The sequence below is a fragment of the Onychostoma macrolepis genome, chromosome 03 (genome assembly GCF_012432095.1).
Source record: "Onychostoma macrolepis isolate SWU-2019 chromosome 03, ASM1243209v1, whole genome shotgun sequence".
NCBI classification, from domain to species: domain Eukaryota; kingdom Metazoa; phylum Chordata; class Actinopteri; order Cypriniformes; family Cyprinidae; genus Onychostoma; species Onychostoma macrolepis.
The window spans coordinates 29,779,168-29,799,494 of NC_081157.1; the positions used below are offsets into that span (position 1 = coordinate 29,779,168).

General features: G+C 35.0%; 1 protein-coding gene across 1 annotated transcript in view; it reads right to left on the minus strand.

The window, feature by feature from the left end:
• Positions 1-17,440, minus strand: part of card11 (caspase recruitment domain family, member 11) — a 33,674-nt gene extending 16,234 nt beyond the window's left edge. Inside the window, exons 1-3 of the mRNA XM_058771512.1 lie at positions 17,300-17,440; positions 2,586-2,803; positions 118-255 (exon numbers count right to left, since the gene is read on the minus strand). Of these exons, the coding sequence (XP_058627495.1) occupies positions 118-255; positions 2,586-2,787 (340 nt within the window). The 5' untranslated portion in view covers positions 2,788-2,803; positions 17,300-17,440. The remainder of the gene's footprint in view (positions 1-117; positions 256-2,585; positions 2,804-17,299) is intronic.
• Between the last annotated feature and the right edge of the window lie 2,887 nt (positions 17,441-20,327).

The window sequence follows — 20,327 nt, forward strand, 5'->3', positions numbered from 1 at the left end:
AGGGGATTTATGGCAGATGCTCATCCCAGAGGGGAAGCAGGTGGAAGGCAACAAACATTTTTAAGGCATGGTCGTAGGTCATTTATATGGGCAGCATTTTAATTTAAATTGGCTCACCGACTATAGTGGAACATCTGCGTGTAGGCTCCTTCCCCGTGACGAGTTTGTAGAGGTCAGGGTAGTACAACTCTAGACTCTCTAGAAAAACCACATAGCCTCGCTCTCCCTTTGTGTGCAGGATATCCAACAACCGACCTGAAACAAACCACTGCAGCATGACTCTTGTTGAACTGAAAAAAGTGCAATGACTTATTTCTACCTGACCTTTACAGATTACTTTAAATAGTACATGTTAATGTGATCAGGATGAATCATTATCAGAAAGTGTGTTTTTTTTTTTTAACCTAAATTTTGTCAATATTTTGTCAAGTCATATATATATATATATATATATATATTTATTATAGGTCAATTTTTCACCGTAGTTACACACACATATATATATAACTACTGTAAGATTAGATGGCATTTATATTTATATTATATATATTTACATAACTGACACTGATTAATTCGGTCAACAAGAAATCATGACTTTTAGATATATGACACTTTTTACAGAAAATATTATACTGTTATTGCCAGTAACATCTTGTGATCCATGATAATGAGTAACAAACTATTAAAAAAATTAAAAATATAACTATTTGAAATGAAAATAGCAGAAACAAATAATGACTTTGGACACCAAATGTAGGTAACACTTTATTTTAAGGTCTCTTAACTAGTTGCTAATTCGCATGCATATTAATAGAATATTAGCCATTTATTAGTAGTAATTAAGCACATATTAATGCCTTATTCTACATGACCTTATTCTACATCCCTAATCCTACCCAATACCTATACTTAACAACTACCTTACTAACTATTAATAAGCAGCAAATTAGGAATTTATTGAGGGAAAAGTCATAGTTAATAAGTGTTCCCTATTCTAAAGCGTTACCCAAATGTACCTGTAATTATAGAATCACCCATATATATATTTCAATATATTTGAAATATTAAAGTCGGAATGAAATGGAAATTTACTTTGGAAATCTCTTTTCTAAATGCATGTTATAGTGATCTTATTGTAAACGGTTCATCCGTTCTGATGAAGAAAATAAGTCACCTACATCTTAGATGGTAAGACGTAAATTAACAGCATTTTCACTTTTGGATGAACTATCCTTTTAAACATGCATGAACATGCATGAAAAATAAATTAATAAAATGAAAAGAACAGGCAATCTCTGACATTATGATTATGATCAGGTTTTTAAAAATATATTATCATATTATTATTTTTTCCATTATTGTTGATGAAACAAAAAAAAAACTATGAAATTTTGTTCATGAAATTAACTGTAATATCAAATAATTTCTAGGTTAGATGAAATAAAACTAAGTCCTCAGACTGTCAGGGTTCTGCAAACATGTCTTATTGCTTAGGGGGCGCACAGGTCGACCATTCTGTACATACCTGACAGCTCAAGTACTGACTGTGTTTGGTATAATATTATTATAGGCCTAATTTTAAGATTATTCTGAATGACTTCAACATCTATCATGAAAGAGACAATTGAAAATTAACCTCAGATCTTGAAAAGAAAGAAAGGAAATGAGAACATTTAAACTTTAAAAACAAGCGTATTCCATGGCAAACATTGTATCAGTCATTGAGTATGTATTTTGAATAATGTTAATAATTGTTTTGTTTTGTTTTTTATTATGTATTTATCCACTTTGTTGCAAGTGTGAAACAGCAGCAGTCTTGCAGAGAGAGCTCCGCCCACACGATCTTCCGATTGGCTGTGATTTGTGATCGATTTTGTAGCATCTCATGGAAATGTAGAACAGACAAACTGCTCATCGCATTGCGTTTGGTTAAACTCTGTAGTGTTGCTGTAGCAGGAATGTCCAGATTTGTCTTTGATGAAAGCAGTGCATTGTATTTTAACTCACTAGAGAAAGCCGTGGCACAAAAAGTACTTGAAAGATCTTCTGTATTACGTGCCAAACTGCCGGTCCCAGAGGGAAAAGAGAATCATTAGGGGGCTGTGAAAATCCCAGCCGTGGTAAACAAGCATTTTGATGTGCTGCTTTGTGACAAACAAACAGTGCAGACTTTAGCAAGCTGCTTGGGCAAAATCCCTGTCATCCGTTTTGCCTGTGGCCGTTCAGAAGTTGAAAAATGACACAGAGGTTCAGGAAAGAGTCGTTGGGAAAGAAAAACTACAGCGGCAGCTCACAGGATTAAAAGCGTCCATTCATCATCACATTACACCACTGGAAAAACACAGTGAAAGATGGGGTGACCGAGTAACTGATTGATGATGTGATTTGCATGTAAATGTTTTCAGCATTGAATTTGCATTTCCATATTCCACGGTGTTTAGTATTTTCTGTCACCAGCATCTATGAATGTTGATGTCCCTGCAATACGATTTGGAGAGCAAAACCAACCTCGGGGCGGATCCGTATCATATCATAAACAATGCTACGGTATACGCTTAAGCGGACAGGAAAACTCTGAATAATACCTGCTCGGTTGACTTTGGACTCCAGCAGGCGAGAGTTGAGCACCTCATCTTCGTCTTGTTCGTCGATGACCTTGCATTGGCGCAGATATGAGGTCAGCTTGTTGGGGTTGACGAAACGGCACAAGATGTACCGGTTCTTCTCGGCATTTTCCCACAACACCTCCCCGTAGTCTAGCAAGTTCATTGAGCCTCCGTTCTCCATTCTTGCAGAGGCCTCTCTGAGACGAGAATGGGAGAGAATAACATTTTAGATGCGGTTTCAACACTCCTTTCACACCCATAGCACTGACAGCACATCAGATAAAAAAACAAACTTGTTATTGCATGCTCAAAGATAAACGTCCATTCATCCATGGAAATAGGACATGATCTGATTTACTTCATGCAGTTTTATGGTCTATAGTGAGTGATTTATTTGGCTTTAACAAATAAAATATAACACTGAACACTAAAAATAAAAATAAAATTAAGGCTGTGATGAAATGTATTTTGTGTCTCAGTGTGACTCGGTATTATTATTATTATTATTATTATTATTATTACTACATTGATATATAATCACAAAATTTTGGTCACATTTTGTACCCTAGAAACAAGCACAGAAAAGCTTCTTTTTTTTTTAAATCAAAGGATATTTTTCTCCCAAATCATGCAGCTCTAAATATAATCAATTATTTTAAAACAATCTTCCATTTTCTGCTGAAGTCACTGACCATGCAGACTTTAATCAGGATAGATAATGAATTTTACAATGATGAAAATGAGGCTGTGAGGGATAGACTTTTAAGGCCATTGCACACTGAGTCCGAAATTTTCGCATGTTTTTTCGTATTCGTCATGCTTTCCTATCAAATGCATGCTACGGATACGAAAACGCAGAAAATCGAACCTTATCCAAATTTTTTTATGACGGACGAAAGTTTAGGAGGCAGTGTGTAAACATGATTGACACAACGTGAGGTCGTATTTATTTTTTAACGTGCTAAAATTTCAGACTCAGTGTGCAATGGCCTTTAGTCTTTAAAATGTAAACCACACATAATCTTTAACTCACAAATTTCCAAATTGCTTTTTTGGCATTTTTGTCAGATGTTTTGTCAACTAAACAACTGGGGCCTGTACCATGATGGTAGATGAACAAATTCAGAGTTATAGGATAAGTTTTGAGTTGACAAAACCAAACCACTCCAATCTGGCTTTGTTGGTACCATGAAGCTGATCATCAACTTTCTCTGTCAACTCAGGCTTGATCCTGAGTTAATGGAGCGTGTGCACATGAATGTGTGACATCAGCAGCGGACAGCCAATCACAACACAGAGCAAGTGTGATTCACTTCTCGCGAGAGAGCCAGCGAGATTCAAAACTCTTTTGTTAAAGGTTAAGAGATTAAAGAATATGAGGAATTTAAACACATTTGCACTGAAGTACTTGTCCATGAAAGAGGACAAATAAAGGAAATTATCATGCTCTATCAGTGCAGTCACAAGTGAAACTTGTGAAGTTAGTTTATATAGTTGATAATATAAAGCAATAGAGACTCAAACACGTAAGGTCACATGTAGCCATTTTTAAAGTGTTATCTATTTATTCTACCACTTATTTATATTACATATGATCTGTTTATATTAATATTCATTTAAAATAAATGCTTTATAATAATTGTTCAATTAAAAGTGCTTGTGTGTTATGGAGTAATAATAATATAAATCATATTATAATTATATAAATCATATGTAAATTGTAATTATCATTAACGCCAGACAATTTTGTTGTGTGTATATATATATATATATATAAGGTACTTCATAGTGAGCTTTAATTTGTAGGAAGAGAAACTGGGGGAGTGACTTTTTTGTGTCAGACATGTGTCACTTTGCTCACATCTGATTGGTCCAATTTCAGTTTGAGCTCTCTAGCCCCGGAGCAGGTTAGCTGTGCAGTGTAAGTTACTATGGCAATGAACGCAGGTAAAAGCCAAGCCACTTTCATGGTACGTAAAAACCAGGATTGGTGCAAACTAAACTGAAACTTACCTGGCTAGCCAGCTAAACCGGCTTCATGGTACAGGCCCCTGGTATATTAAAGAACAATACAACTCATTTAACAAAGTGTATTTCTATCCCGTACCACACTACATGTTTTCTACTGTTTTCATGTTGACTTGTTTGCTCAAATGTTGATTATAGTTTATTTAAATGCAAAATGAACATCTTGTTACAACAGATTCATACAATATACAAAAAACATGTTATTAAACTGCCACTGACACTTGCAAATATATAATTTTTAAATTACAATGATTGTTTCCACAATTGTGGAATTACTTTCACACCACTACCTTTAATACCCATGTATTATCTTTAAATATCTTCTCTACAATGTCAACAATAAAACACAATTCATGCAAGAGTGACCTGCAGCTGTGGCAGCTTTGCGCCACCATAATGACACATTTGTGTCCTGCGGCGAGCATCATATTTCTGTGTGCAGTCACACACTGCCTAGTTTTAGCGAGGTGAAATAAACCATATCTTTTTTTGAACCGTGTGGATAGTGGCTGTGAAGATGCCACGGCACATGACTGAAGCGAAAGCACAGAGGACAGTTCGTCTCCACTAGTGCTGAACTGAGCTGATAGTTTTCTGAATATCTGATGGCTGCAGCACACAAGCGTGTGAATCAACTGTGTACCTGGATCACAGATTGCAGCACAGTGATTAATGGTCGAATGTTACGAATAGCGAGAGCAGGGCTGCAGATGGCAGATAAAATGCTGACATAGGCTATAATACATAAGACAGTTTGAAGGCACAAATATCTTGAAATCAAGTAAACACTTAAATGTGCAAGCACTTATGAATGGTCACTGCTAATTTTTTACTAGATTCAAATGTTCATGGGTTAATTAATGTAATTATTATCTTTGAGAACATTGCTCTGTATGCATCTTAAAGAGATGAATGTGTCTGAATATGTCTTCTTTTTTGTTCCACAGAGGAAAGTCATTCAAGTTTGAAATGACATGAGGGTGCATAAATTTGGACTGAATTTCATTTTGGTGTGAACTACGTAGACCAACAATAAAACACACACACACACAGAGGAAACAACAGAGGAACGTAACTTGTGTCATCAACTTTTGGAGAGATTGACACATGATTGCAAAAAGACGATCAACATAGAAACTGCCTAGCAACCATCCAAATACAGTAGTAAATAAAGAAATTTCCCCATTTCAGTGCTTCACATATACAAAGATTATTTATTTATATACAAAGATTATTGTAATGTTTTTGAAAGAAATCAGCTTTGCTGCTTAAAGTTTTTTTCAATTGCTAACATCCTTTTGTCTAATCTGTAGTCACATTTTCAAAACTCTAAACACAATTAGCACAACATCCATCTGTTGTGACCATACCATTAGCACAATTTGTGTTGTTTTCACACAATATAGTCAATTATCATGTTTCTAAAATGCTTACATTTTCTTTTCATATAAGCTTACCCAAAACCAAAATCATGGATCTTTTGATTCATATTTACAAATCCTTAACCACAGCATGTCAGAATTGAAGACCTAATGTTCCAAACATTAAATATAGTATAACGTTTCTACTTCTGCTACAACAGCAGCTCAAAAGTATTGAAAAAATCTCTCTGTATAAAATATTGTAACAACTGATAAGCACTTTTAAGTAACAGATCACTGAAATATTTAGAAATAGCTGATTCCAGTCTCAGTTGGAGGAATAGTCAGGTGTTGAAGCTCTTTCCATTACATCAACAACAAGTAAAAAATACCTCTTTGAATTGGTTTTCTGGATGCAGAACAACACAAAGAATCAGAAAGAGAAAAAATAATGCCTGGGAGAGGGAGAGGAATAGTTGTAGAAGGTAGAGGAGTAGTTGGATCAGAAAAAGGGAGAAGAGGTAGGGGAGAGAAGTGAGAATGTGTGTTAGACTGTGCATTTTTTATGTTTGTTTGTTTGTTATTTCCCCTTACACATGTGGAACCTATGAAAGATTATTTCTGCCATGGAATATAAAGTGTAATGGGTAATTGTGACTTCTCAGTGAAAATGCTGTTATGATGCAAAGATGTAGGTGACTTATTTTCTTCATCAGAACAGATGAATTGTTTACAATAAGATCACTATAACATGCATAAGAATCTCAGAATTCTGATCAAGTCTGAATTGCAAGATGTAAACTCACAATTCCAATATAGGTCTGAATTGTGACCTTTTTATCTCTTTTTATCCTGTGACGGAAACAAGCTTGCATAGTAACCAAAGGCCATGTATGTTGGAATTTTTGTTGATCCCTGGCATCAGCTTCCATGGGGGAACCCTCACAACACTCCAACACTCGCCCACTGGAAGGTTCAAGGTTCCAGTTGAATTTTTGCATAGGGGACCCTATTTTTTCTATTGTACATTCTATAAAGCAATGACAGTTTTAGATAGTATGTTGCCAAGAATGAACAATGTAAAAATGTAAAAACACAATGTTAAAAATGTAAAATGGTTTTCAGATGAAGGTAAACTGAAGGCAAAATTACAAAAAAAAAAAAACTATGGATTTTTATATAGTCTATTATATGCAGGTAGAACTGAGACATGACAAGTAATGCAGTTTTTGTAAATTAAATGTAAATTAATGTGCAGTAACATAATAACACAAGGCTCTGCCTGATGAATTTCTCGGCATACATTTTTGCGGTTAACAGATGTATTGAAGGTGCAGTCGGCCCCCTTCGGCTACATAATACCAGCATTGTTCTCCTTCGCAAACGGAATCAAACCATTACTACTGATATGCCCACACACGCTTTTGCATATTCCTGTGTATCTATCATCCCAAACTCCATTTCTATACCTGCCCTTTTCGCTTTTGCCCCCCAGGCTCTGGAACAGCCACGCATGCGAGCGGCCTCACTTCCCCATCCCTATCAGACAGGAGACATTTGATCAGACCTCAGTGGGTTTCTGGTTAAAGGGAAGGAAGAACTGCAGACTTTAGCCAGCGTTTGCCATTTTTACTTGCAGTATCTAATGTAGGAGGGATGAAGACATGTCGCATACGCCACATCAGAAGTCATACATCTAATATTAGCCATCAGACAGCATCCATTGTTGTTCAAAAAAAGCAAAGACAGCTTCTCATTTTTGGAAATCAGAGAAACGCGTGGGAGAGTGTGGGAGAGTATAGTTTTGAAAGCAATAGAGGGCGAGAGCATTCTCCCACGACACAAAACGCCCCCCTTTATGAGATCAAAATCACTCTTGTTTGGGAAACTATGGGTTTCTCCCCTCACATTTTAGCACAACGATTAACAACAATATACTGTCATTTATCATTTTGGCTTTGTATTCGTGTCAGGACGTGACTCAGCCGAGTCAAAAATTAAAGCATCATGTACAGCGGTTCACCCTGACAGACACACAAACACGCAGTCCACCCCCACCTCCATCGTATACCTTGACCAGATTTCCTCTTCACTAATTTTGGAGATAGTGAGTAAGAGAGCGCTCCTCACTTCCTCATTTCATTAGCAGGTGTTTAACTCGGCCTCATAAAAGGAGAAATGTTGGGAGCACATTTAAAGTTGCACAGCAGAAGTGATACTCTTTTTGAAGTATATTTAAAATTCAAATTATCAGGAGATCAACTTCCACTAACCAGAGTAAGTCAATATACATGTAGTGCATCTACATCACACTCTCAGAAATAGAAGCTGTACAAAAGCTGTCACTGGGGCGGTACCTTTTCAAAAGGTACATGTTTGTACCTAAAGGGTCCATTTTGGTACCTTAAAGGTACATATTAGTATTTAAAGTGTACATATTTGAACCTAATAGGTGCAAAAGTGTAACTTTTGAAAAGGTACTGCCCCAGTGACGGCTTTTGTACCTTTATTTCTGAGAGTGCAGAGTCTAGGTGCATATGAACATCTGAAAGTCACTGTTGGTGTGGAAAGAGATGGATAAATGGAAATTATTATTGTTTTTTTTGTTTTTTTTGGCTAAAGTCAATTTATTCACTATAAATTATCCCAGTATATCCCAGGAGAAGTGATTGAAATTGCATAAATTTGGATACAGTTCCTAAATATATAATGCATTTTGTATTGTGTGTTACATTTGCGTCACATCTGGAACAATGGAAAAACTACCTGGAATCTGATCTGACCACTGAGACGCACGCATTGAATAAAATTCTGATTTGACATGGATTTCAAACCACATCTGGTTTTGGTTAGATTTTTTAATACTTGCTAAAGCTGCATTTATTTGATTAAAAACATAAAACACCTGTTTCCAATTTGAAAGTATTTTTTAAATTTAATTGACTCCTGTGATGAAAAAGCTGAATTTTCAACAGTCATTACTTCAGATTTCAGTGTCACACAATCCTTCAGAAATCATTCTAATATGCTGATTTGCTGCTCAAGAAACATTTTTATTATTAATAATGTTGATAACAGCTGTGCTGCGTAATATTTTTGTGGAAACTAATACTTTTTTTCAAAGAATCTAAAGTTAAAAAACAACTTTTGAAAAATAAATGTTGTTTGAAATCTTATACAAATCTTTTGTAACATTATAAATATCTTTACTGTAACTTTTTATTAATTTAATGCATTCTTGCTGAATAAATTTCAGTTTCTTTCAAAAGAAAGAAAGAAAATTTCCTTAAAAAGAAAAAAAATACTAAATACTAAATAAACCTAGTCTGAAAAAAAGTCAGATTTTTGCTGCCTGGTTGAAGAAAGTCAAGGACCTACAGTTTTGTGCTTGTTTAACAGAAGAATATTTAAATTTAAAGTTAAAGTTCACTGAGCATCTAAGAACAGTGAAATTGTATGTTACATCTACAGGTTGTTTAGCTCTGCACCACGCTGCCGTCTATCCCTGTGGGACCCCGCTTGATTGATTTTCAGTCATGTTAAAAACTAGAGAAAACCGAGGTAGCGGAAGCCCTTACCACGTGCTCCCGTGGCTCCATCCGATTTTAGAAAAAAAACCACAAACCAAAAGCGCCTCATCAGCCAATGGGCTGCAACCCTGCTCCTCCATGCTACCAGTTCGGGGGAACTGCACCAAGCTGTTTTGTGTGAAAGTGAAACATGCTACAGCAGTTCTGATGTGGGGCCTTGACTGAAATTTTACTATCTAAATATTAGGGTCAAGGGTATTCTGATTTATCTAAGACTCTGCTGATGAGAAAACTAAATATAGCACTTCAGTAAGATAAAAACCTATATACGTCATGTCTTATTGCATAAACATAACAGAGCGCTACTTCCTTAAAGGAACAGTTCATGCAAAAATGAAAATAATTTAAAACATTCTAAACCTGCATGATTTTATTTGTGTTGGAACACCAAAAGGACTTCAAAATGCCCTTAGAGAAAAGGGACGAATGCACCATAAAAGTGGTCTATGGAACTCATGGGCAATATTCCAAGCCTTCTGAAGGCATAAAATTGCTTTTTATGAGAAACAGGCCAAAATTTCTTTTGGAAAATCTTCCTCTCTGCTGAAGCTCTTAAAGGGTTAGTTCACCCAAAAATGTGAAAATTCTGTCAATAATTACTCACCCTCCTGTCGTTCCAAACCTGTAAGACCTTCGTTCATCTTCAGAACATAAATTAAGATATTTTTGATGGAATCTGAGAGCTGAGAATCTCTGACCGTACCATAGACATTGTTTTCGATCAGATCAATGCGCAAACAACGTAGAAAATATTTGATCTGAACGAAAACAACGTATCTGCGTGATGCAGCTGACAAAGAACAGCATACGCTGTTTACGTTCAGTGACGCGGAGGAGACGAATTGTTGAATAAAGTCTTTTTTTTTTTTTTTTTTTTGTGCACAAAAAACATTATCGTAGCTTTGTAAAATTACGGTTGAACCCCTGATGTCACATGGATTATTTTACCGATGTTCTTCGAAATCTACGTTTTTGGACCTTGATCGTGTAAGGATCCTTGCTGTCTATGGAGGGTCAGAGAGCGCTCAGATTCCATCAAAAATCTATTCATTTGTGTTCCGAAGACGAACTGAGGTCTTACAGGTTTGGAACGACATGAGGGTGAGTAATTAATAGAGGTTGACCGATAGTGGATTTTACCGATACCGATAGCTAGGTTGGACCACACTGGCCGATACCGATTAATCAACCGATAGTTTTCAAAATGGATACCGAAAGAGAGCTAGTGCTTTACTATTTAAAAAAAAAAAAGCAGCAACAGTACTGAACCATACTTTGTAAATGAATAAAAATATTAATATTATTTACTATATTGATCATTAAAGTTATTTCATAATTTGCTAATGTTAAAAGAAGAAACTTTAAAATGTAAAAATATAGCCTATTAGTAGCTAATAGTGAATGTTGAAATGAAAACACTAACAAGGAACAATACTTCTACAGTTTTCATTAATGCTACGAATGGACTCTTATTGTTAAATGTTAACATTTAATTTCAACAGTCATGCTTAAAGATGGCCATGTTTAAATATCTACACAAGGCCATAGCATTAAAATTACATACATATGGATATTGTATGTGTACTCACACACTTTATCTGCTTCTATTTTTTAACACTTGATAATTATCTAATCAAAAAAAAAAAAAAAGTTAGTCGCGCAGCGTTGCGTCTAGGAGAACTCAGAGGTATCACACACGCACACACACACCAGACGCTTTGCGTTCAGATCAAGTGGCGGTCTAAAACAATTTATTTAATAACCAAACGGACATAAGTTTGCTTCAAGAATGAACAATGTGGCATAAATGAGTTTGAAGTTCGGTGTTTAAAAAAACAGAGCAAGTGGAAAGAGAGAGCGCGAGCTATTACAGCTCTCTATATGAAGCATACCGACTTTATTAGAGCCACAGAAAGACAAACGTTTTGCTGAAAAATGCACAATACATAATTTATAGCCTAGGGTGAAGTCATTATATACATTCACAACGATTTGGGACAAATATAATGTAATTTAATAGAAAACTATGTGAATGGCGTTCTGTTCCGCGGCAGGCTTTTCTGTCGGCTGTATTTAAATGCGAGTCTGGAGTTTCCCGCTCTGTGCAGCGCGCAGTGTCACGTGTCAAAATAAACAACACGTGCTGTCAGTGATTTCCGCCTCTAGAGGCCGCTCTCGTACTGTATAATGCCAGCGGACCCTTCTCAGCCAGTTGCAAACCGGAAAACTATCGGCATGGATAACCGATAGTTGTGGCAATCAACTATCGGTGCCGATTAATCGGCAAAACCGATGAATCGGTCGACCTCTAGTAATTAATGACAGAATTTTCATTTTTTGGTGAACTATCCCTTTAAATCTCACTCAGTTCAAATGTCATGTCAGGTTTGCACACCAAGTTTGACATCATTGGCACGACGTACCATATCTGAACTGTATAAAAGCAAGGCTGAGATTTGAGAACCACGGAGGAGGAGGATAGGATGTTTCTTCAGAAGCTTCAGAAGGCTAGGAATATAACGCATACAGTAAGTTGTATGGAGTCCTGTGGCGCTTTCTAGCCATTTTTGAAATTTGGACATTTGTGTGGTGTTTCACAAAGGAAAGAGATGACAATTTTCACCAATTTGGTTTAACTATCCCTCTTAAACCTGGAGACCTAACATAGGTCTAAACAATTTGTTTCTCATGATCATAAAACAGCATTCTACGTTAATCTTATAGTCAAATTTGAGAAATAAAGTTTCAAGAAATTAATAGTTTTATTCAAGAAGGCATTCAGCCTGGGCATTTATAATGTTAAACACGAGAAGAAACACGAAACACAAAAGAATACTGACAAAGACATGTATTACGGTTTCCTTTAAAAAAATTAAGCAACACAACTGAATGGCAACTGCAAGGTTTTTTCTTCAAATAAATGCAGCCTTGGAAAGGATACAAGACTTCTTTTAAAAAACATTACAAAATCTTACCAACACCTAACTTTTGAACAGTAATGTTTATCCATGAGTTTTTTTTTTTTTTACATTTAATTCCCATAAAAAGTAAATTCCCATAATATTATTCTAAAATGTGATTTACAGTACTTCCTTCCATGATGGTCTGTGTCATTTGCGCAACTAACGTCAAACACACACTGACTGTTTTCAAACAAGTTTCCTAAATACTCCGCTATCTGCAACTGGGGAGACAAATAAGACAGTGGTATTCCAGCTCCTTTCATTATCAAAAACTGACTTAGTTTATTTAAAAAAAGGAATGAGGAATAAGATCATCAAAAGTCATCAAAGCATGCTTCCTGAATTCTTGTTGACAGTGTGCCATTGACAGCCATCCAAATAGCAGCCTTAGATCACAACCCGAATTTCAATTTAAACTTGATGACAAAATGAACAGATGTAACCGAGATTCCTGAAGAATGCTACTTGCCAAGATTGATGACAGAAATACGCATTTGTTTCAAATGAACCATAAGAAATCCATTGTTTTGCGTTGAAGAGTGAGTCTGCAAATTCCAGCTGTAATGCATCTGCTTGGAATCGGAGACAAGACCCAGCAAGTACTAACAATTCAACCTTTGTGAGGGACAATGCCTTGCACATGAACCTAAGAGCCAATCTGATGACATTCACAATTCAGAAACAGGAGCTTTCTACTCTCCCCCATTTAAGTGTAGCGTGTGGTTGACATGGCATGCTTTTCATGTGTAATTCTAGACTATAAAAATCTGTGCTTGCACATTTCTATGTAGATTTCTAAGCGAAACATCAAAACTCTCATATTGTTCAGAATGTTAATCTATGTTTGCACTAGTGTTGTCACGGTACCAAAATTTCAGTATTCGGTACCGATACCAGTCAAAATCCACGGTTCTCGGTACCAATTTCGGTACCACATGCTAATTAAAAAAAACACACTATTTTTAATAAAGTCAAACAAAAATAAAAATGTACAAAAATCAATGCCATTCTTTATACTTTATTTAAATTGTGTTTCAAGTTTTTCCGCAAGTAATAAAAGTATGAAAAACAGTAAACAAGTTTCACCCAAATTTAATTTGTCTTTTAATTAATTAAATTTAAACACATTGTATTGTTTTGGTAAATAAAGGGGATTTACTATTAAAATTAAACTATGGAAGAAATATTGTGACTTCTTTAAAAAAATAAAAAATTAAAAATAAATTTAAAAAAATTATATATATGTAAAATTATATTATTTTGACGGGTTGCCGTGAATACCTTTACATTTCTGTGTAGCTATATGATATGACGCTGGTTTTACTCAATGAAACGGTAAAATGCTCGCGAGGGGACTGTCAGAGCGGTTCTGTAGATGTTGTTTATGTATTTATGTCCTCATTGAGACGGCAGATGATGAATCACCGCGAGCATCAGGCGCGCTTCAGTGTATGTAGTAAAAAGAAACCGCGCTGCCTCTGCATTCATTCACTCACACAGAGACTCGCAGAACATGCGGGATTCATATTTGAATCGACTTATGCAGCTTAATATTTACAGATACTAGTCCACGTCGCGATTTGATTTAAGTGCAATGACCTACTTTTGATTAATTCATCCAAACTTTGACAAACTCCGTGACATTCCGTGCTAAACTGTAAATTCCGTTTTTATAACTGGATTCCGAGATTCCGTCCGCTTTCTGCATCGCGGAAATCATCGGGCCGTCTGGCGTCAAGAACCGGGTTGACCGGTACTCGGTACCACCGGTACTTAAAAAAACCTGGTACCGTGACGTTTTCACTTTTTTAGTACCGACTTGGTACCGAAGTACCGGGTCTTTTGACAACACTAGTTTGCACTTTAATAAAAATTAGTTTATGAACATTTTTAATCCTTAAACTTGTTTTATGACATTACAATTTTTTTTTTTATATAAAAGTCCATACAGGGCACATTTGTGTTAAAGGTTAAACATAGTTCGTCCAGGAAATGACGTCAAGACATGGTGTGACACCATATTTTAAGATATGTAGATAGTTTGAATCCATTTGTAGTGAAAAACAGATGTCCTAAATTCTTCAGATGGTTGTCTCTAAATTTTGCCTTGCCATTTTTTCATAAAACAGCACTTTTTCAAAGTCTCACATTCATCATAATGCATATGGCGTGATGATATTTTACATTTTTGTCAGTGGTACATTAAAAGCATTGTTATCATTATGCCACAGATTGGTCTTGGGGTCAAATTAGATTTTATATTGTAAAGCATTGATGTATTTCTGTTTGTTATTAAAAGGCATGATTATGTAGATTATGTATGTACCATATTATAAACAGCAGACACATTTGAAAGTCCCTTAAATGTCCTATTGTTTACTTAAGGAACTTTAAAGTATATTTGAAGCCTGTCTCTTATGATAAGGTTATTGACAGACTGTGGTGTTCTTGTGATTAATTAAATGGTTCCATTTTATAAATTCCTCAAAGAACTTCCATTAAAACAAATTTAATCCCACTGGTCACAATAGTTACTGTAAAAAAGTTTTTCATTTATAGAGCTCTAAAAACCTTACCGGCTGATGTTTTAGTGCACTTCCTACAAATATGGAAAAAATAAAGGGTCTCAATTAAACATGTGCAGTTTCACACGATTAGTGCAAATTGTCACATGACCAGAGCAGTTTATTTCCTGTTTGCACCTTGAGAAGATGATGGATGCATCAAAGCTCCAAAACGAAAGGCTAGTAAAGTATGTGTAAATAAATAAATAAATAATAAAAAAAAAATATATGTAGCTGTAAATTATGCATGTAAAAATGCAAATAAAACATACTTTAGACGCGCTGTTAGAACACATTTAATATTTGTTGATTCAAGTTTATTAGTGTTTCTTTATGTTAGCTATACATTCAACAACACTAACCTCTGAGATAGTGATTTGACATATTTGAGATATATAGCATTTTTTACACCCATATTTTGAATGTTATCACTTTCAGTGATATTTTCTCTGTGAGTACTATAAATTCTGACCATGTTGTATTCTATTTTTATAATAAATTGTCTGGTTTTGTTTTAAACTTGACAATCTTTGCTATGGCCTTCAGACAAATGCATTTTATTTATAAAAAATAAATTAAAAATGTTTATTTTTTTATCAATATTTATCAATATTTATTTTTTTATCAATCTTTTTCTCGTCCCAAACCAATTATCGCACTTTCAAATTTATGAATAATCAACCCGGTGTATACCATATCATTATGCACATTCATGATATGACATTATGTCTATAATTAATACATGTTATGAAATAAATATGGCATGAAATATAAATCACTCTGAATTATTAATCACTCTCTCATAATTTCGGCATTCAAAACTCATTTATACAAATGCATTCACTCATAAATATGTCAAATCCAAAACAGTGATTACATTAATAAGGCATTACTGTTTGCTCATGTGCAACAATGCAAATTCCACACTGAGTTTATTCTTTAGTCACTACTTAATCAACTAGGTGTGGATGAGAAGCTTGCCACGGATGTTTTTGCAGAACATCAGAAACTTGCAAGGCCCAAGGCAGGGCGGACACACCAAGCCTATTGAGGAATCCTACAATGACTACTATTCCTGTAGAGCAAGCTGTCTTCAGAGGAGAAGCTTTCCAAGTTTTATGAGGACTCTCCTAAAGTCCTAGTCATTATCAAAGTAAGCATGCCATGACATGTGGTTCAATTTGTTAAACAAATAGGAGGTCAGAATAGCTGTTGAACATACATAGTGGAACGTTGTCTATCCCATTTAACGGTCACATGACATCTTCACAATATGCACATCTCACAAGCAGGACGGAAGGAGACAGGCAGGGTGTGCCTCATTAGGACAACAGCAGTTGATCTGACTACATTTAATTGCATACGTGATTGTGAAATGAAAGATTTTGTGTTAAATGATGCACAATCATAGTGATGACAGAAAGCAGCAATGCACCAAATCCCATGAACAAAATCTTAGTAACACAAATTGATATCTGGAGCATGCAGAAGAGAGAGACAGATCAGGGTTGACAGTACAATGACATTTATGCGCACTAAATAAATACCTGAAAAATCCACTACAACACACATTGTCATTGGATTAATGGTGTCAGATTAATGTGATAGTGCAAGATCCTAAGTGAGTGCACACAGCACGCACACTTGTTAGTTTCTATCAGTCATTTTGCTATGGCATCAGACTTTCAGTTTATAGCCCATGTTGGAGCTGCAAGATTAAACTCATTACATCCTATTAGTTGGTTATTAGAACTGTAAGGGAGGAAGGGTGACTAATAAATGGAGAGAACGACGGATTTTATGAGTAAAACGACAGTCAAAATATAGTTTTTGTCATTCTGCCAAAAATCTAATCTAATCACAATAATTCATCTGTTGCTCGCATAGCTACTTCATTTATGCGCGCAAGTACGCATTGGAAGAACTTTAACTACTAACCTACTTCTATATTGATTAAAAGTCAAGTAGTGTACAGGACTGTTCACAAAGTGCAAAAACAACAACTTTAACTTGTTTTTGGAGTATTATATATAAATAATAACAACCCTGATAAGGTTTAGTTTACAACGTATGACGGTCTATCGGACGCCGAGTTTCGTAGAGACGTTCGGCTCTAAAGTGTTTACTTACTAAACAGTTAGTTACATACATCGCCTTCCTCTTGAAATAGACAGTAAAGTGGTTTACCTGTTGTAGCTCACTTCCTGGGGACTAATTCGAATGTTCCATTCTAGTTACTTGAAGACGCCAGTGTTTCAAACAACTAAACTCTGTCGCAACAACTCACAAGGCGAGATGGATCATTTCACCTGCACCCTCATAGTAAATGTCACTCAAAGCGCTGCTGGCCGAGTGGGCGGAGCTAACAGAGCTCATCACTATATAAACTTACAGCTGCAGCTAAAGTTCCATTTGTTCGAAGTGCAACAACAATACAGTTTATAATATTTTGAAATATATGTATGTATATATATATATATATATATATATTAGATTAGATTAGATTAGATTCAACTTTATTGTCATTACACAAGTACAGGTACAGGGCAACGAAATGCAGTGTACAGGGCAACGAAATGCAGTCTATATAAATATATATATATATAAAGGTTTAACAATAGTAATAAATATTTTTTATGAGGTGTCTGCTCATTAAGTGAGTCAAATAAATATCAAATTTAGGATTGCTCAATGTTCGTAATACTGCTGAAATGAAGCAACCATTTAAGAAGAGTTTGTCAGAGGCCACTTGTTAAAATTATGTCTTTATTGCTCATTTTCTCATCTCATGTTTGTTTCCATCCATTGAACATAATCATTTTTGTCAGTTGTCTTTTTTTAAATTTAATATCCATGTTCCATCATCGTCTAGTCATTCATCGGTGTGCTATTGTTTTGTACCGGATGAATAGCCTAATTTGCTTGTCTAACATTAAAATCCAAAAGGTTGCAAATGTGAATCTTAAATATTCTAACAATTATCTGCATGAATCATTGACATTATGAAAGCCTCCTATCGTGGTTCGTCTTAAATCACTAATAACACAAAAGCTGTAAAATGATCTGTCTCGTCTAGATTTGAAACGATCAGATGAAAGATGAACACAATGTTGGAGCACCATGGAAATATTATTGAGATACAGCTGTCGGACAGATTTTGGAACATACTGTGTGAAGTCTTTATTTATGTGCTAATTTGTTGGCTTATAGGGGAATTGTTCCTCTCTCCAGCCTCTGACAAATAGTTCCATCATGAACTCTGTGGTACAGAACATGCAAATGCATCCCCGAAAACATTTGTTTATGGCAACAGTTACACAAATGTCACACCGTGCTTCCAGAGGGACTGTTGCATTCTTCTTCTCTTTTAACATTAGACTGAAATGATAAGAACAAATATAAACCTGATTTAACTCAAATTTAACTTGACTCAATGTTTGCATGAGATAAGATGGAAAGTTTTACTGTGATTGTTGTGTAAACATATTTTACTTCGTAAAAATAGGCTAGTTATGTTAGAGTCAAGATGTAGGGAGACATTTTACTAAAAAAAAATTAATTAATTAATAATAGCTTGGAAATGCTAATGAGACGAGGCATAAAATAGCCTAGCACATTGCCTTTTAGATTCTGCCAGTCATATATAATACGCATAGTAAATGGTTTATATTGGGGTTATGTACAACAAACTACACAATAAAGACAACCCTTTAAATCAAAGATTTTATTCAGACCTCGCATTTAAGACGCTTCACAGACAGTTTCACGTAAGGTAGCCTACCATATAAATAAAGTCAGTTAATTAGTTAAAGAGTGTGCCATCTAGTGGCAAAATACGAAGCAACTGCTAAATTAAAGGTTTAGCTACAATATATAGCCTACGTACATTAAATGAATACTAATTCATAGGGCGTTTCGCTGAAAATGAAATGGCTTCTCCAAGTTTCTTGACTCTCACGCTGTCGTTGCTGACTGGATACTTTGAAGACCGCACTTGTTTGCTGAGCAGCATTCTTAGCATTCTGCTGTTACCTATTAATCTGCTCTATGTCAGGAGAAATGAAATGTTTATTCAGTTTAGATGTTTACAAGATATGGGCGTTACACATAGACTGAACGCAATACTGTACAAAACACTGAGTGAAAGAACAAGCTCTTGAAGCAGATGAGTGTCTTTGAACAATCACAGCTCTATGCACAGCAAAATTATTATAATAAAATGATAATAAGTAAAATATTTAACTACTGAAGTGTTTTGGACTATTTACTGTCTAGCTCCTAAATTCTAACACTGCACATCTTTGAGGAATGCATATTTTTAATCAACCAACAAGAAGAGCAGTTGGAGAAATTCCTTTTTGTTCAAACAGGACAACGTAAAAAACAAATAGTTTGTGGATCAAATCTGTCCTACCAACATACAACATGGACAGACATATCACAAGCAAATCATATCACATATTTTAATTACTTATAAATTATTATTTATTTATTTTTTTTGGCATCATAATTAAATTTTTCATTACCGTTTACAAACCTCTCTGTGATTCTTAGCATTAAAGTGCCATTTTAAACAACCAAGTTATCTTTACATTTAACCATGGTTCTCACAAACTCACCAAACTTCCTCAAGATGGCATTACATGATTATTTTATTATATTTCTTATTTTTATTCATATTTTGTGTTTGAAGAACCATTCACAGAAAACTATGTGGAAGACTAAGGCTTTCCAAGGGCATTTTTATAATGAACTAACATTTTTATATAGTTATGCCAAGCTCTAGAAGATACTTATTTTTTAAATATTCATTAGCCTTCTTATCCAGTAAATCACAAACAGCTTGAAAAGTCATAGGGCTTTTGATTATTGTTGAGAAAAAATTGGGGCCTTGGAGTCAAAAATGCTGGGAACCACTGATTTACACTGTTCATGGATACAAAATGTAACCACTGAAGTCTGCATGAAATCTTATAATTATGCACAGTTAAATTAAAATATTCTTGTGAAATCTGCATCATTATTATATTTTAAAATAATTTTTGAAATAGTCACAGTATAGATTCCTGGCAATGCTCAAGGAAAATCACACTGAATGGTTAAAAGCGGTTGAAACATGTATCAGCGCGTCAATGTTAATATTTTCATACAGCTAAAAATAGAGTTTTGCCATTAAAGCATCACAAAATGTCATATTTTTTCTTTCTCCTTAAAC